The 27,438-nt window shown below is 45.1% G+C and overlaps 1 protein-coding gene across 1 annotated transcript; it reads right to left on the bottom strand.

The window, feature by feature from the left end:
• Positions 1–18,957: 18,957 nt before the first annotated feature.
• TMEM30B (transmembrane protein 30B) lies at positions 18,958–23,247 on the bottom strand. The gene has a single exon (XM_084791640.1). The coding sequence runs from the start codon at positions 22,995–22,997 to the stop codon at positions 21,933–21,935; it is 1,065 nt and encodes a 354-aa protein (XP_084647766.1). The 5' UTR covers positions 22,998–23,247; the 3' UTR covers positions 18,958–21,932.
• Between the last annotated feature and the right edge of the window lie 4,191 nt (positions 23,248–27,438).

Genomic DNA, 27,438 nt, shown 5'->3' with positions numbered 1-27,438 from the left:
GTAATGTCTTCTAATGCACTATAAACGCAGTGATGAATTAGACACAGGCTGGCTTCTTCTGAGTGGGAGTCCATTATCCTGTCATGGCGTTCCTTTCCTGTAACTTAATTTTTATTGTAACAAATGACTAAGTACCGAAAAATGAAACACTGTGATAGGCCGAGCTGAAGGGGCCTTCTGATGGTAAGTGCAGCGGAGTGACAATTGTTTACAGCTGCCTTCTAGGGGGCTCTCGGCTGACATTTACTGCCCAAATTGGAGTTATCAAAAGCATTTTCTGACTGTTTATGGAAGTCCTTCATTCACAGAGACAGGCTAATGATATTATATAAAGTGTTTTGCTGAAGAGGTAGCATTAGAAGTAAGAGTGGAAGAGACAGGTTCACAGACTCTTAGAACTACCTGCAGATAGCCGTAAACTGAAACTGAGGGCCCCGCCTCCCATCACGTCGGGCATGCGCACTGCTGAGGCGGGACCTCGGAATGACATTTTCACCCGTCTTCTCTGCTGATGGGCCGCTTAGATGATACTGGAGACCCACTTAACGCAGCGCTTCTGGTCATCTACCCTCTCAATAAATGTCTGCTAACCACTTGACCCTCATTTTATAACAAAGCACTCCTACTCGCCTCCCCTCCTGTGGATTTCTTAGAGGCTAAGGTGGCTCTCTCAAAGCCAAGTTCCCATTTGAAGATGATCTGGCCACCATCAGCCCGCTCTCCCTTCACTTGTTTTATACAATAAGAGTCATCAACATGAGTAAAACCATCCCTCTCTTGCAGATGAGGAAAATATTAACCTGAAACCCACAGTCCCCAGAGATCCGGTAAGTTTTGTGTATAGTTAGCTTAGAGCTCTCTTCCTCGCTGAAAGAGTCACGGGTGCCACCAAATTCCCGAAGTGAGTCTACGACCCATGAAAGAGCAAGGACCGCTACCCTCAAGTTGTACAAAATGGGTCGACTTGGCTTCTTTACTATGCGCCTTCTGTATGGTGGTTGATTGAGAACCTGCCTCAAAACAAAGTGCAAGGAGAAAATGGACTTCTGAAAGTTATCCTTTGACTTCCACGTGGGTACAAGCACTACACACACACACACACACACACACACTATATATATATATATATATATATATATATATATATATATATATATATATATATACTCACACTACACACACTACATACACACACATACATACACACATGTACTACACACACACTATACATACACACTACACACACTACATACACACACGTACTACACACACACACTATACATACACACTACACACACTACATACACACACGTACTACACACACACACTATACATACACACTACACACACTACATACACACACGTACTACACACACACTATACATACACACTACACACCCACACACACTACATATACACTACACACACGTACTACATACATACACACTACACACACACAACACATACATACACACTACATACATACACACACTATGCACACACACGCACTACACACACACTATACATACATACACAAAAATGAAATAAAACTTAAAAAACACTATAGCTATGTCACTAATTAATCACTTATAATAAAACTTATTTTCATTGTTCTGAAGTATTAGAATATTTTCTGGTGTTGAATTTAACAAGTAGTGTACTTACACTTTCCCAAAAGCGCTAAGACTTTCAGAAGAACCAGTTAGGAGCAAAGAGACTCTGCAGGGTTTGTGTGCAGTGGTTTCAGCTGCTGGGAAAACATAATGAGACCCAAGAGACTCTAGGAGACCTCAGCCTTGCTGCATCAGTTTACCCTCCTACTAAGCCTTTAGTACGGGTCCATCAAGAGAGTGAGCATTCCCCCAGGTACGTCAAGCTGGAATAGCTTTGGAATACCCCAGAATCATCTAAAGGAGGGCACACGCTTTGAGTTGACGTCCTGTGGGTTTCCAGTCATTAACCTTCATTGCAGGTAGTTCAGTAGTAAGTAGTCTTAGTGAACTCTATTGATTCACAAAATCTCTCCCTCCCTCCCTCCCTCTCTCTCTCTCTCTCTCTCTCTCTCTCTCTCTCTCTCTCTCTCTCTCTCTCTCTCTCTTTGGGAAGCCAAGGCAGGAGAATTGTGAGTTCAAGGCCAGCCTGGGCTGTATAGCATAATCCCAACTGAGTAAATAAATAAAGCTACAAACCTTAAATTCTGTGGTTTTCAAAGAAAAGATAACCTTTGTGAGTAATCATTACTGATAGCTACAGAATAATAGAAGACATAGCAAGGAAGCATCAACATTTTGCTAATGTCCAATCAAGTTCTCGAATTAGACAAGATATGCCCTTGGAAGAATCTTCATGTGCTTCTCGATTATCGCAATCCATGAGGTGTTAAAGGGTTGATGAGGTCCCAACTCATTGTCAACTAATTATCCTTAAGTGTTGTCATCACTTACTGTTCTGCTTCTGCAGGCTCCACTACTGTGGGTGCCCAACCCCAGAGTAATTGCCTCCAAAAGTACACATCCTCAACAATAGCCCAGAGTGGCTAACTCCACTGTGAGGTGGGGGGCAGGGGGGGAGGGGGGGGGGAACGGGGAGGCTGAAGTCACTACTGTCACCAACACCTTTCCGCCCACAAACACGCACACACTTGCATGCAAAAAGCTTTTTAGAAACTTTCATCTTTTTAAAAGGGCAGGAGGGGGGAAAAAAATCAATAAAGTGCTGGCCTGGCCTGCAGGAGGGGCTGGCTGGAGCAGCAGCCTGGGTGGCTAAGCTGTATGGGAAACAGATGTAAGCTCCCTGGGACCAGGGCAGGCCATTGTCTTTACAACCAGATCGACCAGCCAATTGGAAGCAATTCATGTCCCTACCACCCTTCACCAAGCATCTCCCCTCCCCCACCCCACATCCCTCACCAAATGACAGTCCCATCTGGATGTTGAGCCCTGGAGCAGAAAGGGGCATCCACCCAGCCAGCGAACCTATGATTTAGGTTCACACTTCACCCAAGTGGGATTCCTCCCCATGATTCATGTTGTGGTTTGAATCAGCAGGGAAGCTCTTTCTTGTACTTCTGGTTTCCTACATTCTGCCATCAGACAAGTCGAAATTCATCTGTTGCCATTTACATCCATATTGTTACAAAATTTTATTTTGCCTGGCCCAGGAATCCTTTTAAAATTGGTAAAAACATGGACCCAGTACAATGGGTCCTTGTTGGTGTGGTTTCTTAACTTTAGATAGATCTAACAGAGTTTGTGGATTCCGAGTGACCCCAGCCACTTTGGAAAACTGGCAGTTTCTAAGGAAAATAAAACAGGCATCTGTCTCAGCAATTTCACTCCTGGAAACTACCTAAGAGGAATAAAAAGATGTCTTTGCGCGTAGGCTTCTGGAAGGATATGGGGCAGGGTGGGAGGACTCTAGCTGCGATTACTAGCAGCAGGGGTCATGGAGACTAAAGAGGACACCGTCTCACTAGACAAGACTCCTAATGGAGGGAGGGGAACACCAACCCACCTACAAAAACTTTGCTCCAAAGTATACCCTGCCTACAAGATGTACAGGGATAAAGATAGAGCAGAGATTGAGGGAATGTCCAACCAGTGCCTGGCCCAACCTGAAACCAACCCCATGGGAGAGAGCCAACCCCTGACACTATTAGCACTACTCTGCTCTGCTCGCAGACAGGAGCCTAGCCTAGCTGTCTCCTGAGAGGCTCCACCCAGCAGCAGATCCAGATGTGGAGACTCATGGCTAAACACTGGGCAAAGTGTAGGGAGCCTTGTGGAAAAGTGGGGGGATGGATAGAAGGACCTGGAGGTGACAGGAGCCCCACAAGAAGACCAACAGTGCCAACTAACCAGGGTCCAGAGGGTCTTGCTGAGACTGAAGCACCAACCAAGCACCATGCATGGACTGGACCTAGGCCCCCTACACAGATGTAGCCAATGAGCAGCTCAGGCTTCATGTGGGTCCCCTAGTAAGGGGAATGGGGGCTGTCTCTGACATGGACTCTGTTGCCTGCTTTTTGACTACTCCCTCCCTGGTGGAGTTGCCTCACCAGGCCACAGAGGAAGAGGACATACTCAGTCTTGATGTGACTTGATGAATTGGTGTGTGTGTGTGGGGGGGGGGTCTCTTCTTTTCTGAGGAACAGGGGAGAGGGTATTGGGGAAGAGGGAGGGAGGGTGGGACTAGGAAGAGTGAGGGGGGAGGCTACAATCAGGATATAAAGTGAATAAATAAATTAATTAGTTTAAAAAGATGTTTCCACAAAAGTAATTATGCAGGAATATTTTCGGCAGCCTTACTCATAATAGCTCTAGACTAGAAAGAACCAACTCGTTCATCCAAGAGAGAAAGGAATAATAATCAATTGAAAATTCCTATGTCAGATTGCCACTCACCAATAAAAAAGAATTAATTACTGATACAACGCAATACAGAGATTCCCTGAAACATGGTCATCAAAGGAAGCTGAAAAGAGCACTTCATGATTCATGTCTACAAAGCTCACCAACAATCAAAGCTTGTCTGTGGTCAAGGCTGAAGAGTGTTGATTTGATGGGGAGGGGTCAATTGACTGTGATGGGCAATTGAGGATGGTGGAAATGTCCTGTATCTGGGAATGTGCCCACTTGCTGTGCAAGCTCAATGACTTGAGTTTGATTCCCAGAACTCACAGAAAAAGCAGGTCATAACGTCATGTGTCCATGATCCCAAAGCTGGACCTCAGGAGACAGGAGGAATGCTGGGCACAGTGGCTAGCCCGCTTAATTTTCCTCAGATTCCAGTGAGAGACTCCATCTCAAAAAAAACCAAAGTGGGGGGGCGTCTGAAGAACTATACCTGAGGTTGATCTGTGGCCTCTGCAAGTACGTGCATGGACCCACATGGATGTGAACACACACACACACACACACACACACACACACACACACACCTTATATGGAATGGTGGTCTGTTCATGGTATTACGTTATATATAATATCTCAATGTGAAATCAGAAGTTAAGTATTTGGGAAACACAGCAGGAAGGAAGAGGATGAAGAAATGGGAAATGGAAACAGGAAGCTGCTGATAATAAAAACTTACTCAGGAGGAGAATAGATTTGAATGTGTGTAGAAATCCCTAGCCAGCTACCCGCAACCGTGTTTATAGCCATTGATCGGCTGCTTACTAAGCACCGAACACTGTGCCGACCACTTTGTCACACATCCTCTCATCGAATCACTCTTGTTGGTCCTCTGGTCCAGAGTTAGATTAGATGGTTCATGACACATGTGCATCACTGACCCCTGCATAGCGAGATTTAGTTAGTTAGCTGGTTATTTTAATCATAATGTCATAGGCTTATCGCTCAGACACAAATGCCTTGACTATAATACGCCACCTCACTCTTTGATCCTCCCTTCTACTCTCTCGTCTTCCTTCCGAAAGCCTGTGCTGATTTCTTATTTTTTACACACACACACACACACACACACACACACACACACACACACACACATACACACACACACACGGAGGCACATGCATACACAGGAGTTTGATCACCCAGCTCCATACGTGCCACCATCTTGCGTATTTTATTAATGCCACATGAACACTTAGCCATAGTTCAATGTTACTTAGCTCTGTTATGCTAGTGTGGAGGCTTAGATCTTTTTCTTTAATATTTTAGTGCTACAGTTTATGTAAGTTACTGTGTACCTTTGGATTGCTTAAGCTTTGCTACGAAGCTGTGAAATAGTCATTGTCCACATTTGTAGAAGTTAAAGTTGGGGCTCAGACAATTTAACTAGTAAGCCCAAGGACAGATGGCTGGGAAGGAACGGAAGAAAGATTCAACCCTAAAGCTCTTTACCAAGATGCCGAGCTACGGCCTCCACTCTAGAGTGTCACTGTTGCGGCATATGGCTATCCGTGTCCACCCACTGCTCTACACATTTATATCCAAACATAAAAGCCGACAAGGAATCTGGGCTGTGAGGATGAAACAGAATCATCCAAGTTCATCTAGTAAGTTCAAGGCCACTGTGCTCTGGGAGAGAAATGTATGTGTGTGTATACAGTTTAGTTTAGTTCTCTGAAACTCAGACTATCCAAGCAGGGACTGTCTTGGGAAAAGCCCTTTGAAGGCAACTCTGTGTGTGTGTGTGTGTGTGTGTGTGTGTGTGTGTGTGTGTGTGTGTGTGTGTATTCTTGTGCACTTTCTGGAGAATGTCTCAGAATGGCATCCTTGTTTTATTTAATCTCATAAGCTAAAAGGGTAAATGTTCAGGCTTTGTTTAGCCAAGTCCTTGCTCCTCACCTTATAACTGTGTACCAGAGGCCGTGGAAACTAGATCACCCTCTCAGGATGCCATTACAGCCAAGCAGAATCTCATTAAAAATCAATTCCTTGGGTCCATAAAGCCAGTTTATTTTATCTTCCTGGAGTGCCTGCTGCTAGCAGTCACATAGTTCCATTGTGTGGCAATCTTGTCTGTTAAGAACGTCGAACAAAACAGCTATTTACAGATTTCCCATTTTATGTTAAACTTTATAATTTTACAGTAGTTTAAGTTTTCAGCGTTGGCTTTCGAGCTTCGGGTATCTTGTTACATGTGTGAGGAGCAGCCCTGCCAGCCCTGGGGCCCCGTTAATTAAATATTTGCCTTTATAAACTAGATGCTGTCTGATGTGAAAGTGCAGATTTAACGGAGCAGCAGGGGTTCCAGAGCTTAGAGAGTTCAGCGTGTCCAGTTCCCCACCCACCGCTGCTTTCTGGTTGCCGGGAGGCACCTAAAGTCTTTATCAGCAACAACACAAAAGGCAGGTGGAAAGTTTTCTTTTTGTAGCGACTCAATTCAAGTATCTCTACATGCCCTGGGGATGCATAGGCACTGGCTACATTTTATAAATGGGGAGTTGAAAGCACATAGAGATTCCATGACCTGTGCAGGTCACACCCTGAATCAGCAACAGAGGCAGAAGAAATTGGAGAGGCTACTCTGTCCCCATCTGGAACCTCTTAACTCTCTCAGGCCCTTTCAGTGGATTTAGAGGCTGGCAGATTTCAAAGATCAGTGGCCTTTTGGGATGGTGCCTGGCAATGAAACATCCAGGCTTGAATTCCTTAGAGTTTGGCTAGTGGCCTCCGTGATGCAGGCTCAGACACATGCTGCCAAAGTCTGTATTGTTCGTGTGGAGAGCAATGAGAAATGGAGAAGGAAAAGTGGCTTGGGATTCAGGTAGTAAGATGTTAGGAAGCAGCGAACACATCCAGGGCTCTTCCTTGCCACGTGTTGTTGACTAGCAAAAGCATGTCACTTGAAGAAAAAAAAAAAAGTCAAACCTCAATGTAACATTTAAAAAGTCTTCAGTGGAAGGGCTTGGGGCATAGCTTTACTGTGTTTGCTTTGGGATCATGAGCACCTGAGTGTCACTCTCCATCTCTCACATCAAAGCTGGGTGTGGTAACATATGCCTGTAACTCCAGCACTGGATGCAGAGGGAGGGGGTGGGTGTAGGTGGGGTGGATCCCGAGAGCTTGCTGGCCAGCCAGCTTAACCCAAATAACAAGTTCACAGTTCAGTGATCCGCCCAGTCTCAAGGCAGTAAGGTGGGTAATGACACAGGAAGATGCACCATGTCTTTTTTATGGCTTCCTCATTTGTGAACAAGGGCTTGGTCACTTGTGTCCTTGTTTGCGTGCAACACAAGTAATATTCTCTCCCTCCCCCTCTCTCTCCTTCCCTCCCTCCTTCCCTCCCTCTCTTCCTCCCTCTCTCCTCAGTGGAAGATAACAGCACTCCCCTCTGTTATGAACTCTTAAAATCGGACACTTGCACTTTTCAAGAGCGACATGCTCCAAGACCTCTCATGTGGGCTGCAACATGACAGTTGACAGTAGATGGACAAGATGTGCTTGCTCAAATAGGAGTGTGTAGCGTTGGTTTTGGTTTGCTTGGTGGTTGGTTTGGTTTTTTGATGTTTGTTTGTTTGTTTGTTTGTTTGTTTTTCTGTGTTGCCCTGGCTATCCTGGAACTGGATCTGTAGACCAAGGTGGTTTTGAACTCCACCTGCCTCTGCCTCCCAAATGCTGAGCTCAAAGGCACGCACCAGCACTACCCAGCTTTAGTTAGAGTTTTACTGTTGTGAAGAGACACCATGAACCTCTTGAATGAGTGGTCGGAATCAAGTGAAGACACATGGACACAGAAACTGGAGAGATGGCGAAGGTTAAGAGCACTGACTGTTCTTTCACCAGTCCTGAGTTCAATTTCCCAGCAACCGTCTATAATGAGATCTGGTGCGTTGGTGTAGGTTGCAGGCAAAACACTGTATATATAACAAATAAATAACTTTTTAAAAAGACACATGGACATTTGCTTTATAAAAGACCAAAATGACCCTGGGGCTGGAGAGATGGCTCAGAGGTTAAGAGCACTGGCTGTTCTTCCAAAGGTCCTGAGTTCAATTCCTAGCAACCACATGGCTCACAGCTATCTATAATGAGATATGGTGCCCTCTTCTAGCATGCAGCCACAACACTGTATACATAATAAATAAATTTAAAAAAATAATATAGACCTGGCTGGGTATGGTGCACACGCCTTTAATCCCAGCACTTGGGAGGCAGAGGCAGGTGGATTGCTGTGAGTTTGAGGCCAGCCTGGTCTAAAAGTGAGACCAGGACAGCCAAGGTTACTTAGAGAAACCCTGCCTCGAAAAACAAAATTAAAAAAAAAAAAAAAAGGAAGGTGGACCTGGAACTGCTCTGTGTGCACGTTGGTCATGGATAAGTCCGCCTCCTTACTATTACATCACATCAAGTGCAGTGGGCTCATGCTCTCCCCCGAGAGTGTACGCACATGGAAAAACTGATTCCGTGAGCTCTGTTTAAATGAAGCCTGGGCAGGCGATCAGGGGGAAGGAAATGAGAAATTATGTCTGATGGCAAAACTGAAGCCCAATTCCTTGAGCGGGGGAGACAGGGGGTGGTGAGTGAAGGCGTTTCGGGCCAGGCCAGTCTAAGGAGGAGGCTTTACTTGGAACCTTCCCCCGACGATGTTTTATCACGGTGTGGTTTCCACTCTTGGCTGAGAAACGAAGCTGAGAGAAAGAGCCTGGCCCAGCATCAGCACTGACACATTTACCGTAATGGAAGACATCTTTCCCTCATAACGTGAAAAACATGAAGGCAGATATTGGCTCTGAGTGTGTCTGATAGCCTAACTTTATTTCCTGTCAACAGAAATGACTCTGATTTATACTCGGTCATCGGCTTCACACACTCATGTTCCGCTCATCTTGAGAGCGCACGGAGAGATGTAATACTGAGGCCTGTGATGTATGCCTTTCCAGCAATGCTTCCTGATCTCAAGGAGACCTCAGGGACCGAGAAAGACACTCCAGTATTTGCACTCTGCTGACACTCAATCCCCCTGTGCATCTTTTTAGTGAGGTACGTCACCCTGGCTTCGACTGAGCTCCATGTTGGCTTTGATCTCCAAACGCCTCACCTATCTGTCCCATGATGCACACGTTGGCTGGCCAGCATCCAGCACTTACAGTGAGATGCTGCCTGCTGTGGGGGTTTATCCATGTTGGCATCTGGTGCGTTATTTTATTCCTCCAGTATCTAAGGTACATCAGAAGAGCTAGAGGGTTCTGAAAATTCCATTTTCTTCTCAAAAATTGATCGATGTTTCGGGCAGCGCAAACCGAGTGATGTGTTTTTTGGTTACTGTCATCTGCTTTTACATTTAGAAGCATTCTTTCCACTCCTCTGTTATGATACTATGTGACTCATTGGATCAAAGATGCCATTAATCTGCCTTTGCTATATGGGCCACAAAGGAAAAAAAATGTTAACAATTAGAATACTTTGTAATTGTCATTTCTTACATTTAAACTTCCCTACTCTGCCCCAATAGGAGGACTTTTAAATCTATTTACAGAGTTCATTTATGTATTATGCTTCAAAGACACAGAAAGGAAAAACAACCCAGCATGGTGCCTTACACCACAAAGGCAGGAAGACCAGGTTCAAGGTCATCCTTGACCTAATAGCAAATTCAAGGCTGCTCCAGTATACACGAGATTGTCTCAAAAGAAAAGTATGCATAGAGTAAATTGGCTAAAGTTTTCTCGAAACTTCTTTGTACTGAGCCAACTGTTCTGAATCCAGTCAGTGAAAGAAGCATCAGTGTCCATTTTATTGAATGCAATGCAAAGTTTTGCCACAATGCATGATGGGAGAACACAATAACAACTGTATCGTGACTGTCACCTGGATGATAGAAAATCTGGGCACCAGTCCCCTGAGTGAGAGATGCCATGGATTATGGTGCTTGGTTCCTTTATGCAAAATTTCAAAGTGTTTTATAAAATTTGTTTCTCTGCTTATAATTCCAACCTCAGAAAAATATGTAAGGTTTAAAATCATTCACACCAGAAACGTTTTTGTTTTGATTACCTCAGTGTGATCTATTTCTAGGACCTCCACATGAATAAACAAACTCATATTCCTTCTATTAAAAGGTGCCAGATTTTTTTTTTTTGAGAAATAGTTGTCAACACTGTTTATCAGTCTGTCTGTCAAGCTGGGAGGCAACTTCATACAGCTCCTGGGGAAAACGTCCGCCAATATTCACCAGTCTTTTATGTCAAAACTGCAGTCTCTAATATAAGAAGACTTACAGTTGGGCGTGATAATATATGTTTATAACCCCAGAGGCCAGGATGGTGCAGCAGGAGAATTGCTATTCAAAGGCAGCCTTGGCTGCATAGTGAGACTGTCTCACAAGCCCAGGTGCAGCGGACTATGGGTTAGAACAGGGCATTTGTCTAGCATGTGTACAGTCTAGAGTTCCAACCCTGCGCTGAAGGGGAGAAGCGGGAGAGATGCTTATTTTTCAAAATTGTGTTTCTCACTCTTTATGTCTATGCCTACAACAAATCTCAAATGACTGATACTTTCCCGGCATTAGAGTGCAAATCCCTCCTTTATGACATAGTTCCGAATCTTATTTATTCTGTAAAAGAAAAATGTGTTTCAGGTGAAAAAAGTTGATAGCAACCATTGGAAGCCTATTGAAGAAAGTCTATATATTTCAGTAAAAATTCAAGATAAACATGCCAGTGTCTTTTTCAATCAATTAACTAAATATATAAAACTCACATAATTATCATGCAATTCCTAAGTATTTATTTTATTTAGTATCAAGAGTTTTACTTATCTATCAATATATTTATTATTTCTTTAAATTTTTTTTTAAAGTTTATTTTTACTGGGGAGGTATGCCCTGTTCCACAGAGCACAGTTGGGGGTGGGGTCAGAGAGCCACTTTGTGGAGTCAGTTCTTTCCTAGCACCCTTACAAAGGCAGGGATCAAGTTCAGGTCTCCAGGCTTGCATCAACATCTCCGAGAATCTTAATAGCCCTGTTCATTTTTATTTTGTTTTATTGGTTTTTCGAGACACTGTTTCTCTGTGTAGCCTTGGCAGGCCTGGACTTGCTTCCTAGACCAGCCTGGCCTCAAACTCACAGCAATCTACTTGAGCCCTGTTCAATTTTTGAGACAGGGTTTCACTTGAGTCCAGGCTGACATGGAGCTCAGAGCAGTCTTTCTGACTTAATCTACAAAGTGCTGAGATTACAGGTTGAGAGATTACACCTAGCAGAAATTTTCATCTGTTACAATTATTTCACAATCTTAAACCTCGAGCTAGTAAATGCTGGTGGTTCTGTCAACTTCCAGAAGAGGGCAGTAGTGTACATCTTTGGGACAGGATTCTCTGTGCTATTAGACCTGCCCTAGTAACCTTAAACTACAGTTTGTCAATTAGGTTCCAGTTTCAGCCTAGACTGCATCAGAGAGGCCACACCCAGGTGACTGGAAGAGACTTAATGCAAAGTTGAAGCCTTCTCTTCCAACGTTTGTAACGTGCCTAGCAGCAAAACTGCAAGGACTTGTGCTGTACACCAAAGAGCTGAGTTCCCTCCAGTCTTCTCTGGTGAAAGACAAAGAGAAGGCATGGGGACATGGTCCTACGGCATACATATCATCTGACACAAAAGTCACCTCCCGCACTAGCACTGCCCAGGGCTTCGCTTCCTTCATACAACGTGGGCGAGCCGGCCTCATTAGAATTGCCCGGCACTGGGCACTTCCACTTTCCGTTAGAGTGCTCCGGGCACTAAATTCACCTGTTGTTTTTGTTGTCCCTTTAAATAAACTGTTGAGTGCGCTTTTGCCAAGTTCTTTAACAAGGTAGAGAATGTTGATAGATGGACTATTGTAACTTTGTGTCAGACTTGGGTTCTTAACACTGAAAAGACTCCTGAACATATCCTGAGGGTAATAGCTTTAAAAGCCCCATGAGCCAGGCGTGGTGGCCCACGCCTTTAATCCCACCACTTGCAAGGCAGAGGCAGGTGGATCACTGAGAGCTCCAGGCCAGCCTGGTCTACAAATGGAGCCCAGGACAGCCAAGGCTACACAGAGAAATCCTGTCTCGAGAAAACCAACCAACCAAACAAAACAAAAAGTTCCAGAGTTTGTCATTAGCACTGTATAAATATTCCAGCTGTTCCTTTTTTCTTGTTTCTTTTCAGCAATAAAGAGTGTATATGCTATTTGGAGCACTTAAGAATAAAGGAAACCAGGTGCACACCTGTAATCCCAGCACTGGGGAGGCAAAGGCAGGCAGATCTCTGTGAGTTCAAGGCCAGCCTGGTCTACAAAGCAAGTTCAGGACAGCTAGGGCTACACAGAGAAACCCTGTCTGGAAAAACAAAAGCAAAGTAAAGCAAAGCAAACAAACAAACAAAAAACAAAAAACAAACAAACAAACAAACAAACCAAAAAAACCCCTGTGATCCCACTTCCCACACCAGGTACCTTCTGTGTCTTTTCCTTCTGATCTGAATCTATTCTGCTCCACCGGCCTAGCTGTTGTCCCTGTGCTAAGCTCACCCTGTCCAGCTACTGATGTTATGCAGTAAGCCTTCCCTTGGGGGGGGGGCTTTCTACCTCCTTATTTCCCAACCCCCAATTCTCTTCTTTGTTCTTTTTCTTTCATTGAATTAGTCTTGGCATTTGTAATCAGACACCACAAAAATTAAGAGAAAAATAGACAGTGAGACCCTGAGTCATGAAGTTTTCCCCTCAGCCCGAGGGCCCAATTTAAACCCTGGCTTTGGGTCTATATTGCCTGAAGCCAGTTATTTAACCTCACATACCTTCAGCTTCCTCCTAGGTACTGTGACAACAGCAGCAGCGCCTGCTTCCCGTTACAATGTGACAAGATAGGCACTGTGCTTGGCGCGTTGCCCGGGAACTTCATGACAAATGCCAGCTAATGGACTCCCAGGAGCCACCAAACAGTTTCGGAAGTCTCACTGGCCTAGCTGGGTTCCCTGCTGTCTCTCCACTGGCTTCGACCTTGAGCCAGCTTCTTTCTCCAAAGATTTGTTTCCGTGCTAACAAAATGAAGAAAGCATTGAACTTGTCAAGATGAAGCTAAAAGCTAAGACAGTTCACCTAGGGTGTCATCTGGAGACATTCTGGGTTCAGCTACTTAACAGGGTTTAACTTTGAGTGTGAATTTTATCTTATTGCTGAAAGCTTCTCCAACACTCAATTCTTGGCCATCACAGAAACACGTGCCCCAAGCCACCGGGAAAAGCATCCTGGGACAGAGGGAAGCCAGCGAACTCACCGTGAGATCTCCAGATTTCTTTGTCTTCCTCTTTTTGATGGACTCAGGAGAGGCTTTTCCTTATTCTGGGGCCAAGGCTCCTTCCTAATTCATTTCTCTGGCTCCCCCATGGCTTAGCACAAATCCAAAGCCATTTCTTAACTTGCTTTCCAGAATCAGAGCAAAGTTCAATGTAACATAATTTTTATAACTTCTTCCCGGCAACGATATATTACTTTTTAAAACACAAACATATCTTTCCCTTGTCCTGCTTTAGTCTTTTCCACGTACAGTTTTCCTGACGTAGCGAAGTGATAGACCATGGATTGTGCCGACTTGGAGGTTTATGACCCTTCTGTGGCAGATGAGACTAAACATAATTCACTCATGGCTACTTAGTGCTCAGAGAAATCAGCGCCTGACCTTAACTAACAATGGTGTGACCTCTGTGAAGTATCTTTTATAGTTCTAAAGTTGCTTTTATGGAGATATCGAGATGTGCCAAACGTCATAAACCAAACGCCAGCCAGCAAACGGGCAGCTACGATTGCGTTTGCTTTTTGCCTTCCTTTTGGGGTCCTCCTCTACAGTGCTATTTTTGTTTAAATGAATTCTGAGAGATAATCACCCAGCAGAGGGAAGCAGTGTTCATTTTTACACTTCATTACAAAATACTTCAGTGAGTAAAAAAAAAAAATAAATTCCCCTCTATGAAGCAGCGCCGCAGAAATGTAAACGTCCCATTAGCATGCTGCAGTTTACTAGCAAGGACGGCGATCCCTGTGAGCATCAAGGGGCCGTCCACCATGGAGGGTTAATGTAGCCCATCTGCTACCCATTTCTGCAAATTACTTTAGGGAGGAAACCCTGACCGAACACTCAAGTTCTCCAGATGGGAACTCCAAGCTTAGTGTTTCCACGCGGCTCAGAGTAAATGCTGTGTTCACAGCACTCACTCTTAACCCTAAGATCTGCAGCCTTTTACACGTGTCATTTCTGCATCTCATTTGATTCCTGCATCCCACTTGTTTCCAACACATTCAATTGCAGCCAATGAAATGTTCCACGGTGGTAATAAAGCAATGGAATTATCAGTCTCCTGGTTGTCATTTAACAACTGTTTAGGGATCCGTGTGTAGTGGTCCAGGTACTGGGACTGACAATGTGGAAAAAGTGAAGGAGGGAGCAAGTTCTCACCCAGGCAGAGTTAACAGCCTGAGCATGGAGATGGGGAGACAAACAGCAGATGTCTACAGGCAACATGGCAAATACCCTGAGAGCAGACTGGCACGGGTACCAACCAAGGGTGAGTAGGCTGAAGTCAGGAAGTGGAAGAGGCAGGGTGGGGCGCTAGGATTTTGTGGGGTGTTGGAAGGAAGGTGCCTGAAGATCCAGAGCAAAGCCAACCATGAAGGCCTCGAAGACCCCTCTGAGGATTTAAGACTCCCTCCAGTAGGCTGTACATAAACACGAGTGACTTTAAGGTGGGGCTAACACATGAAGTTTGTTCCTTGGGTGGTGGCCATAGTGTGGAAAGTTAACTGGACTCCTGGTCAGAAGGCTCTGCCAACTTCCAGGTGAGAAAGAAGAAAAGGCAAGGCCAGGGCAACAGTAAAGATGGGCTTGACTGACAGGGCCCTTGGGATGCAGAAGCCACAGTGTCTGACAACAGTTGGAAGCAGGAGAAAACAGACACAGACCAGCCAAGCAGGCAGTTCAGGATTCTGACTTAAGGGGTTGGAGGAGTCAGGCTAGGTACCAGGAGTGTTCCTTGGAAGGTGTGCTGGTTCGAATAAGAACGGTCCCCATAGGCCCATATGGCTGAACACTGGGTCCCCAGTAAGTGGAAGTTTTTGGGAAGGATTAGGAGGTGTGGCCTTGTTGGAGAAGGTATTTCATTAGGAGTGGGCGTTGCCGTTTCAAAAGCCCATGACACGTTCAGAGTCTCTCTCTTTCTCTCTCTCTCTCTCTCTCTCTCTCTCTCTCTCTCTCTCTCTCTCTCTCCCTGCCTCCTCTCTGCCTGCAAGCTCTCAGCTCCAGCTCCAGTACCATGCCTATCTGCCTATCTGCTCCCACGCTCCCCGCCATAACGGTCATGGACTAGCCTGAAACTGTTCACAAGCCCCCACCTAAATGCTTTCTTGTGTAAGTTGCCTTGGCCATGGTGTTTCTTCACAGCAATAAAACAGTAACTAAGAGAGAAGTACAAGGCTTTCAGGAGACAACAGTAAATTTGGCTCTGACCACCCAGACAAAGTGGTACCTAGGGCATCTTCAGGTGTATCTAAGAGGTGGTTGGCAGTGCGAGATAGGAGAGAACATAGTATTGGAGACCGGAGAGTTGACAACACGTATATATCCATCATTCAAGCACCAGTTGGCTTCTCTAATAAAAACTTGGCAGACACCACCGTATGCAGTTATTTGGAAATTATGTTGAAGTAACTGATAAGTCTTAGGGTTTTAAAGACTTGCTGGGGGAAAAAAATTAAAGATTAGAGCTTTCAATTCTGTTACTCAGTCTGCATAACTATTTTAGAAGTGTTGACAGAAATGGTAAAACACGGGCTCAGTAATTAAACCCTTTCTGAATGCAAGAAGACCCATGCAAATCCCAGGTGGGTGTGGCAGTCTACCTGAAATTTCAGAAAAGGACACAGGGAGTGCCAGATGCAAACTGGCTAACAGGATGAGCCATGTCAGCGAGCTCTGGGTTTGACTGATAACCCCTGCCTCAGAGAATAGAGTACAGTGGATGACAATTCCCAACAACTCCGGGCCTTCCCATGCATGCACAAACACCTGTAACCAGTACTCAAAAAAAAAAAAAAAAACACCACACATATACATATGCATGCATAACACATTGCATACACGCATGAAGAGGAGAAAAAGAAAAACAATGGGAAATGCTCTTATAACTCATAAGAAGAATACATTTGTTTTTAAATGATGAAGCGGGGTGGAGACTTCAGAAACTCATGGCTGCGCAAGGTGCTGAGAAGAGAGAGAGAGAGAGAGATGGGTGCTCGGCCCTAAACAAGACATTTGTGTCATCACCTCTAAGGCTCAGGGAACACTGTGGGAGAGGGAGCAGATAGAACGTGTGAGCCAGAGGATAGGAAGGAAGGCTACGGGATGTCATTTGCTGGCCAGGACCTACTCACAGCAGCACTGGGTCTGGGGAAAACAAAACAAAACAAAACAAAACAACAACAACAAAACCAAGACCCATGAACAGTGAGGCATGGATGGATGGAGAGGCTGGGGCTGGGGTGGGGGAGGGGCTGATAGATTCAGGAAGTGGGAACACCACTGCTGTCAGCTGTCCTCCACTGATGAGCCCAATGAGCTGCAATAGACACTTCCAATTCAATGGTTACACGATATCCCTGGCTAAATTAAAAACATAATGAAACTGAAAGTCATGACCATGGGAAAAGTTCTAGCATGGATGGGGAACAGAGAATCTGTAATGAGAATGCAAAAGAAATAAGAGGGTGTTGAAGAAAATAATTAGAATATATATGTGTATGTATGTATGTGTGTGTATATATATATATATGAATGAAACTGCCTCACAACAAAATTAATTTGTTTAAATTGCAAAGTAGGGATGACAAGAAAGCTCAGCAGATAAGGGTTTTGGCCACTAAGCCTGATGATGTGTGTTTGAGGACTCACATGGTAGAAAGATAGGATAGACTCCTGAAGGGCTGGGGAGATGGCGCAGTGGTTGAAAGCACTTGCTGTTCTGGCAGAAGACCCAGGAATGATCGCTAACACTCACATGGTCGCTCACAATCACTGATAACTCCAGTCCCAGGGGATCCAGTACCTTCTCCTGACCTCAGGCACCAGGCATGTATGTGGTGCACATACATACTTGCAGGCAAAACACTCATACACATGAAAAGATAAATCTAGGAGTTGGAGAGATGGCCCGGAGGTTAAGAGCACTATCTGCTCTTCCAGAGGTCCTGAGTTCAATTCCCAGGATCTACATGATGGCTCAATAGCCACCTATAATGAGATCTACTGCCCTCTTCTGGTGGGCAGGCACACATGCAGGCAGAATGTTACATACATAATAAATAAATCTTTTTAAAAAAAGAAAAAGATAAATCTAAAAAAAAAAAAATTGGCTCCTGAAAGCTGTCTTCTGACTTCTACATACGTGTTGTAGATTGTGAATACTTGCTCTCTTCCATGCATCATGTACACATGTGAATGTGTGTGCACGCAGGCACACACAATTAAATATAATAATTAAAAATAATTAAGCAGTCGGGTGGTGGTAGTACACGCCTTTAATCCCAGTACTCGGGAAGCAGAGGCAGGTGGATCTCTGTGAGTTCAAGGCCAGCCTGGTCTACAAAGTGAGTCCAGGACAGCTAAGGCTACACAGAGAAACCCTGTCTCAGGGAAAAAAAATTAAGTAATCCATTTCAATGGCTGTCACTTCAGTATTAGACTTCTTTCGTTTCTAAGGAATACTACTTATACTGTTATTATACTTACTTATTGGGTGTGCCTGTGCATGTTTGTGGGCATACATGTGCAAGAGCTCCAGAGTGGAGGTCAGCGGACAACTCCCAGGAGTCAGCTCTCCCCTTTCACTGTGTAGATCCTGGGATTACAACTGGGGTTGGCAGGATTGGCAGCAAGTGCTTTTACTTACCACATCACCTCCCCAGCCTGCGTTGCTTCTTTTTTTTTTTTTTTTTTTTTTTTTTTTTTTTTTTTTAGAGTTTTGAACAAAATAGAAAGGAGTATATTCCTACCTCTTTGGTCTTGAAAAGTTTCTAGAATCTCATGCATTTTGATGGATAAGATTAACAAAGCCACAACTGAAGGAAGGCTGGCATGTTCTAGAGATCTTCCTGAAACAAGGAGCACTAACGATGGCTATCTTCCTGCAAGGTGGTAGAGCAGTGCGGGTAGTTACCCCCAGTGCACACTGCTGTGCTTATGAGGGAAGTTATGGGAGATGCTGTTGTATAACGTCAGCAACTGGAAAACAGATTTTAAAAAATTAGCCAGTTCTTTACAAAGGGAAGCTATCTTGTGAGATCTCTTTGGGGCCTTAATGAGTTTCAGTCAGATTTGGCAGGGCCCTTTTAGTGACTCTTTCCATTTTGTTGGAGAGAGAATTAAGAGAAATTCTCCTGGGGGAAATTTGTTTTGTTGTTTTGTTTTTTAAATTGCCAACTAAAATTAGCCAGCTCTGTTTTACCTATAGGAAAAACATGGGATGCAAATGAATGTCCAGTGCAAATTTAAAAAGAATTTTATTGACATTGACTGATGACTTTGATCTAAGTCCATATAAGGAGCTGGTTGACAACACTGAGACTTCGCCAACAACTCTCTGGTGTGGCAGAAGAAGTTCTGTTTATATCTTACCCAGTAACATTTGTTCCAAAGAAAAATCTGTCCTTGACTTTTAACAATGCAGTTGAGGAGATGCTTAAAACCTCAGCTTGGTGGATCACTAGGACAGCCAAGGCTACACAGAGAAACCTTGTCTCAAAAAACAAACAAACAATAGCAACAACAACAACAAAAAACCCACCAACAAAATAACCTCTTGGTTTTTTGGTTGGTTGGTTGGTTGGCTGGCTGGCTTTGTTTTGTTTTTTTGTGATCTGCCTGCCTCTGCCTCCCAACTGCTTTTTGTTTTTGTTTTTTGTAGCTGAATATCTCACTGAACACTTCTGTCTGTCCCTTTATTTGACAAAGTAGGTCAAAGTGGATTTCTAGTCCAACTGCTGAGGCTTACCCTGTGTCTCCCTCTTAGAAGACACACTGCCAATTGGGAAACTCAGGGATATGGTCAACCAGAATCTTATCAGACAAGAATGCTACACAGCCCATGGGTCACTGAAGCAAAGACAGACACTTTCATCTTAAACCTTTTGCTCTTTGCAGTCTCAAATCACAACAAAAAACTGTAATTTACAGTCTAAGTAAAAAGCAGAGAGGCAACGTGCTATGATAACATTCTTTAATAACCTTTCCTTTCTTTCTTTCTTTTTTTTTTTTTTTTTTGGTTTTTCCAGACAGGGTTTCTCTGTGTAGCCTTGGCTGTCCTAGACTCACTTTGTAGACCAGGCTGGCCTCACTTTAATAACCTTTCATACTAAAACTTAAAAGAGATTGCCATTTATCAAATTTAAACAATAATCAAAGATCATGTAATTCAAAGATAGGATGCTGATATGAGTTCAAATTCTGTTTTAGGAGGTTAGCAATAAAAGAAAGAGTTCATGCTGACTGAATATTATTCTGGAAGGTGACATTCCAGCAGCAATATAAAGCTGCCGGCAAACACAGGGCAAATGGCTGGTACTTTTTGTGCCTTTAAGATCATAGTTCAAAAGAAGCAAGTAGTGTGATAACAGAGAAAAACAAACACAACCTTTATTCTCTTTCCAAAACCTTGAAAACAAAGCCTGAAACTACAATTTAATCATAGGACTTTAAGTTTTATGGTCTTACATAAACATTTAAAACAAAAGACTCATGTTCTACAAATGACAATAAAATATATAGTTACCCTGAACTATACGGTGAAAACATGTACCAAACTCATTTACCTGATACGGAGAAGAGCTGATCAACCAACCATTTGTAGTAAATAAAACTTTCTGAAAACACATGCAGGGATCAGCATTTCATAGTCAAAAAATCACAGTATGTGATCAGATATTAAATTTTATCACATTCAGAAGTCAGAAACCTAGCACATTAGAATACTAAACAATGTTTTGATATACACAAAAATGAGACTAGATTATTTTGAGTCACTTTTTGACCCAGATGATCTTAGACAGACATGCTGTTCACCCAAAAATAAGCATCAACTAGAACAGAAAAATAGAATGAGTGGAAATTATTCAATATAACTCAACATTTGACTGCCATAAAAATAAAATGTACTCCAAGACCTTGTGCTGCCTTAGAGAAATGAAAATATTAAAAAAAAAAAACCAGAAAAATAACTGTTATATGGAGCCAGGACGGAGGGCCCTGACACATACCAAGGAAACCTGGAAGACAGTATCATGGGAGATTTTAAGTTCTTTTAAATTATTGTTACATAAAAGGAGGGTTTTAAAATAAAAATTTCCCAGTTGCCTCTGTGAATAGCTTTATATTAATTGTACACAATCAAATAAAATCAGCTGAGTAATTTTAACATCATCTTAAAGGCCAAAATAATCTCAAGTCTAAGAATATATTCCTCAGCATTCTTTAAACATGATCACTAGAAGAAATAGGTTTCATTTGAGAATTAAAACTCTTTGTGAAAATGATACCAATGAATTAAATTATTCCCTTAAGCATTAAAAAAAAAAAAAGACGATTCTAAAAGGGGTGAGCAAAAAGGAAAGGGTCACTCAGGGTTCCAGTGAACAGCTTCCCACCAACACTTGCAGCTCAGTTTCTAAGGCTAATACACTTTCCCTGAGCTATACAAACCGGCCTTGCGTTTTCAAGTTTTTACATAGCTTCTCATGAAGCTTGCCTTTTACATTTAACTACAAGTTGACGCACTTGTAATTAAGACCTGGCGATCTTTCACATTAATTCCACAAATTGCAAACTTCCTATGTTTCAGGCCAAACCTGAACACCATGACTGCCACTGTTCGTGGGAACAACCCGACTCAAGATCCCCAGAGTCAAGGGCACTGAGCCTCCAGGGAAGCTTGCTTGGGCCTTACTGTGTCAGAACCGAGGGACCTGATACCTCTTCCTCGACTTAAATTTTAACAAATCTGCTTTCCCCACTCCTCCAAAGCTTCTGTAGGCCATCAGCGGGCACTACTCTCCATCTCAATAATTCCCCGCCCCACCTGATACCTCCCTGAAAACCCAGTGCTGAAAGAACAAACAAACAAACAAAAAGCCTAGACTCAGAATCAGGATCCAACTGCAGGCTGTTGGTCTTAATGAGTTCCAATCCAGGATATCTCCCCCGTCCTTTGCTCTGAAATGCTGTAGACTTTAAGGACCTGGCATGTCAACTCGGTAAGCCTTGGAGGAGATGGGCCAGAAATCGCAAGATTCAGCAGCTGAAAACTCCGAGAACAGTCTCGTATCTCCAAGAGGCAGCGGGTAATGAATTGCCTTCTCCAGGCCCTTTGTCCACAACAGATCAGTTAGTCTGAAATTGTGTTGGGAGCTAAAAGCAGGTTGGCCAAGAAGTAGAAAGGGATCCTTGGTAAGCAGCATCATCATTCGTCATCGTTGTCGTCGTCGTCCTGATCCTGGTAGCGAATGTAGACGACCAGCATGACAAAACCCACGAGGATGCAGAGGGAGCCGACGACCAGGTACGCGATGCCCAGGAAAGGATTCTTGCCACCCATCCATGAGATGTTGCTAAGGATGATGAGCTTGTGGCCGCCGAAGGCGCGTACCGGGTAGTTGTAGGTGATGTTGACACGATAGCTGCCCCGGGGCAGGCCGGCGGAGTAGTTGCCTTGGCGGATGCGCGCGTACAGCTTGCGGAACGTGGGCAGCGCCGCGGTGCGCATCCACACCACGAAGTCCTGGTTGATGAAGCCTGTGTTGTTGGGATCGTGACTGAGCTCGTAAACCGGCCGGTGCCAGTTGGGTGGCGGTGCGGTGCCGCGGAAGGCCAGCGCCAGGCTGCCGTTCACCAGCGGCGGGTTGCGGAACTTGACGTGGTAGTCGGTCCACCAGGCGATGGCGGTGCGGTCCAGAGGCACCTCGACGTAGGGGCCCCCGGGCCGGCGCTGGTACGACAGCGAGAAGGAGTCGTTGAAGAGGCTGTTGGCGATGGCGCCGCAGGGCGCGATGGGCAGGCCGGCGGCGCTGAACTGGTAGGGGGCGCACTCGTTGGCCGGGTGGCGCAGCGCGCTGGCCAGGCCGCTGAGTTGCGCGTCGTCGCGGGACACGCCATAGCGCCGGTTGTTCTGGTAGAAGTTGGACAGCTCGTAGTAGAGGTACACCGGGCCGGGGAAGAGCTCGGGTAGCGTGAAGTTCCAGGTGCACGAGCAGTTGGGCGGCGGAGCGCGGCCCTGGCCCTTGGCGGCGCACTCCGAGCAGTGGCCGGTGGCACCGGGGCTGCCGGTGTAGTCGTACTCCAGCTCCTTGATGCCGTTGGAAGAGTAGAAGAGGCCCAGGCCCAGGCCGATGAAAGCCAGGCCGGCGCAGAAGAAGAGCGGCAGCGTGATGCCGGCAGACAGCAGCGGTTGCCAAGCCGGGAGGCGCTGCTGCGTAAAGGCCGTGTTGTCCGGCTGGTGCGCGCCCCGCGCCGAGACGCTCCAGGTCATGGCGGGGTCTCAGTCGGGGCCTGCGGCTGCGTCTTTACCCCGGCCTGCGGCGGGCCTCCGGCCTCCGGGCGCCGTCCCAGCTCGACGGCTGCTCCCCGGCCCCGCCTCCCGCCCGCGCAGGTGCGCCCGCCCAGCCCCGCCTCCCGCGCAGGTGAGCTGGATTGCCAGGTGCCCGGCTTCGGCCGGGGCTACTTAGTTCCGCCACCGCCCAGGTGACTTGGGACGGCCCACCTCTGCATGGCGCCCTTCCCAGGTGAGCAGGGCGGGGTTCCTCACCTCACCACGCCCACTCAGGCTTCTCTGCGCTCTAAGTCCGGCTCCTCCTTCTCCTCCTCCCCCGCTCCCTACCTTCTCTTCCACCCCCCCCTTCTTCTCTCACCCTCCTACACTCACCCCGCCCCCTTTACCTTTTTACGACGGTTGATGGGTTCTAAGTGGCTCGTCCCTTTGCCCAGGTAATCACGTTTCTTCCGCCTTCTACAGGGCCTGAGTCACTTTCAGTCACAAGCCTGACTTACAAAGTTCCGCCCCGGAGCTTGCTCCAGGGTGGGGTTCTGCTGGCTTGATTATTTATTACCTTGTTAAGGTTGTTAATCCTCATTATTTAAGGAAAAGGGTTTTCACTTAGTCTTCAAGCACAAATTATAGTGCCCTGGGAATTACATTATGGTAACTATCTATATCAATACAGGGTTCTTATTCACCCTCCTTTTTTTTTTAATTTAAATTTTAAAATTTTAAATGTTTTAAAATTCCTACCCAGATGCTCCAGTCTGGCTTAACTGTGAAAGATGGAAAGTTCCATAAAAATAAAATGTTCTTTTAAAAAGAATCAAAGACTGAGAGGGTTTGAATGTCTGTCTTCTCTAGCTGGTGGGAGAGACCACCAAGATGGGGAAAGTGCTGTGGACTACGTGTGATTTCCTTTTCAGATCACCTGTTTGACTAGAGCAATGCCTGATCAAGGTCCTGGCGGACTTAGCTTATATCCACAGCCAAGGACATTTGTCTGTTTGGTTAAGTTGAACTAGAAGGATTTATAGGCTGTATAAAAACTCTAATTAGCTCTAATGGTTGCTCGGGACTCTGGGATTTGTTCGTGTATATCTAGGTTGTTTAGAGTACACAATAGCACACGGGCTCTTGCTTTGTGTTATGTCTTCCTCGGGTGCAGAAGTACACTTACTTCTTCATCTCCCATATGCAAATAACTTAAGTGGCTTCTGTTACACTTTCACACCTGTGTTATGTACTGTATTCAGTACTCACTCAAAACCCCAGGAAACTTGGACAGTTGAATACTTGTTTAAAAAAAAAATAGTTTAAAAAGTTGCCTTCCAAGCCGGATGCTGGTGGTCCACGCCTTTAATGTCAGCACTCTGGAGGCAGAGGCAGACACATCTCTGTGTTCTACAGGGCAGGTTCCAAGACAGCCAGAGCTACACAAAGAAATCCTGTCTCACCAAAACGAGAAAGGTCATCTTCCGAGTCTTCAGCCCTAATCTGAACAATACAGAAGACGAAAGGAAATTAGACCAAATTGGAATTGTTGTCATCTGGCACTGCCAAGGTTGTTTGTTTGTTTGTTTGTTTGTTCTTGTTTCCTTGACACAAACTAGAGTTATCCAAGAAGGAACCCCAACTGAGAAGGTACCTTCACAGGCCTGGTCTGAGGGCAAGCCTACGTATTGTTCTGATTAATGAATGATGTGGTGGAGTCCCATCTGGGCAGGGAGTCCTGGAGTGCTGAGCAAGCCATGGGGAGCAAGCATGTAAGCAGCATTCCCCCATGGCTCCTGCTTCTGTCCCCACCTCCAGGTTTCTGCCCAGATGCTCTTTGCTGAGGGACTGAGACGTGGAAGTGTAATCTGAAAGAAACCCTTCCCTCCCCAAGCTGCTTTTGTCAAGTATTTTTTTAATTACAGGAACAGAAACCTAAGACAAGAAGCAAGACTCAAAACAGCCAATAGCTAGCATACAACCACATGTAAAGCCGTACATTACAAGAGTGACACTAAAATTAAGAAGCAAAATTATTTTAACGGTGGAAAGTTGATTTTGTCCTGTTGAATGAACGTAGATTGGAAATGCTAGCTCTGAGATAATGCTGCAGAAGACCCAGCTGTCTTCAAGGCTACCTCTACTCCTTATACTGAAAGAAGGGAATTCCAAAGTCCTAAAAGGTCCCCAGAGTATGGTCCACTCTCTCTTACACTATTAAAACAATAAATAAATAAATAGGTCTCTTTACCCTTCAGGTGGCTTTCGTCCATCTCGTGTCATTGAATCAGTCTTCTGCACAACTCTGGCTGCAGGAAGGAATCCAGTTCTCAGGACTTTAGAGTCTACTATGGCATGGCCACCACACCCCTGCGAGCCCAGCCCTTCCCATGGCCTAAAGGCAATAGTTCATGCATTCCCACCGACGGAGGAAAACAGGAAGAAAAAAGAGGAGCATATTCCAGGGCATAAAATGGCCAATAGAATTAAACACGCCTGAAAGGGCAAGTGAAACGTGTTAGGTCTCAAACCCAGGACAAAAACCTGAGGTGCTTATTTAACCTATTAAAACAGACCTGGCCACCAGGTTCTCCCTGCATCCCTCAGCTCCTGCCTGGCCTATCCTGCCTGCTATGCTACCCTGAGCTCTCCAGCCCAGGGGGGCTGGGCTGCGTTTCCCTATATATCCAACCATTTTGGTTACCCACTACCTTTGTACCTTTGGGCCTCCTGGCTGGTGCACCAGGTTCCCCTTCCTCCCTTCTCCTTTCCTTTCTTCTCCTCACATAGGCCAGCTCAGTCTGGTTATAGCCACTCTGGACTCTCCCAGAGGTTCCTGCCACTGCCTATGCGCTCCCACGTATCTATGAAGAACTTTCTCCTCTGCCGTCCCTCGGAGCTGTCACATGGACTTTCTTTCCCTTTTTGCTTTCATTCCTCTGGTGCCAGGACCACAGGGATGGCATATGTGAGCTCCTTTCTGGGAAACTTGGCTGCTCTGAACTAAGCTGCTGATCTGGCTCTCCTAAGGTAGGTACAGATCATTTGTTTCTGCTGGCTTCTGACACTCACGGAATTTGATTCCAAATTCTGGAGTCTAGTTCTTCCGCCATGCTTCCCTCTCTCTCTGCCTGCTTTCTATGCCCTCCACGGGGCACCTTACTGGCTCCTGCAGCCTGTTACGCCTCTAGCTTGCATCCTCATGTGGGCATCTTCGGTCTCTCCTGCTTTCTCCCCTCCTGCTGCAGCCATCTGGGTCTCTCTCAGGAGTGGCAGCCTGGGGCTCTTCCTTCTTTTCTCCCACTTGGAGCTCCAGAAGTGTATGTCTGGCGACACCGGTTTGGGCCACCCACCACACGGACAATTTTCTACACTTGTCTGGGTCTCTACTAAAGCCACTTGCTGGTCCCCTTTCCCCTGCTCTTCCCTAGCTTTCTCTGCCTTCCCCTAGGAACTACATCCTATCCTCAGTCCCATTGCTCGGTCTCTCAGCTCCTCCCTGCAGCCTCGCAGCTTGCTTTCCTCTCAGCTCCCACTTAGAGTTTATAGCAACTCCCCACCCCTCGATCATGGTCTTCCGCTTGCTTTGCAGCCCTCTCTCTCTTCCTCCATGGACTCAGCTGTTATTACTACAGCTTGGCATCAATACACATCAATGGCCAAAAATTGGTGCCCTTGTTTTCCAATTTCTCCCAGATTATAACAACTTCTGCCAGTGCACAACCAAATGATCCCAAAGTCTCTTAAGGTTCTACAACTTTCCATTCTTAATTTTTTTTTATCTCTATGATTTCTTTGTACTCTGCCCTCACAAAGCAAAACAAAACAAAAAAGCAAAAACAAACAAACAGACAAAAAAAAAAAAAACACAAAAACCTCTTAAGACCACGCTGTAAACTCTATCTCAGGGTTTGTAAATTCTCTGGGTATGAGTAAAGAATCTATAAAATGTGTAACAAAATTTGGCTTAAAACTTATAACAATAGTCTTATAATTAAAACCTATACATAAGAATTGTAATTGGCTATAATACCTATATATGTAATTCTATTCTTTTTTTTTTAAGATTTAGTTATTATTTATATGGTATTCTGCCCGCATGTGCACCTGCCCGACACAAGAAGGCACTGGATCTCATTATAGATGGTCATAAGCCACCATGTAGTTGCTAGGAATTGAACTCAGGACCTTTGGAAGAGCAGATGGTACTCTTAACCTCTGAGCCATCTCTCCAGGCGTGATTCTATTCTTTTTAAAGAAAATATTTGTTTTTAAATAGCAACCCTCCACCTTGGCAAATAACCGCATCAGGATATAAGCAGCTACATGGTTGGCAGCCATCTTTACTAAGGTTAAAGGGCACATGCCAATTGACTTCACCATCTTAAGATGACCACATAAAGCACAACTGTAAAACTTCTCACTCCTACTGAGCCCTGAG

The sequence above is a fragment of the Acomys minous genome (genome assembly GCF_964271855.1).
Source record: "Acomys minous genome assembly, chromosome: 8".
Taxonomy (NCBI): domain Eukaryota; kingdom Metazoa; phylum Chordata; class Mammalia; order Rodentia; family Muridae; genus Acomys; species Acomys minous.
This window is presented reverse-complemented; position numbering and strand designations above follow the sequence as displayed.

What these genes read in the sequence shown, in the direction of transcription:
- TMEM30B (XM_084791640.1), bottom strand. Translation starts at nt 22,997, where the DNA reads ATGACCTGGAGCGTCTCGGCGCGGGGCGCGCACCAGCCGGACAACACG.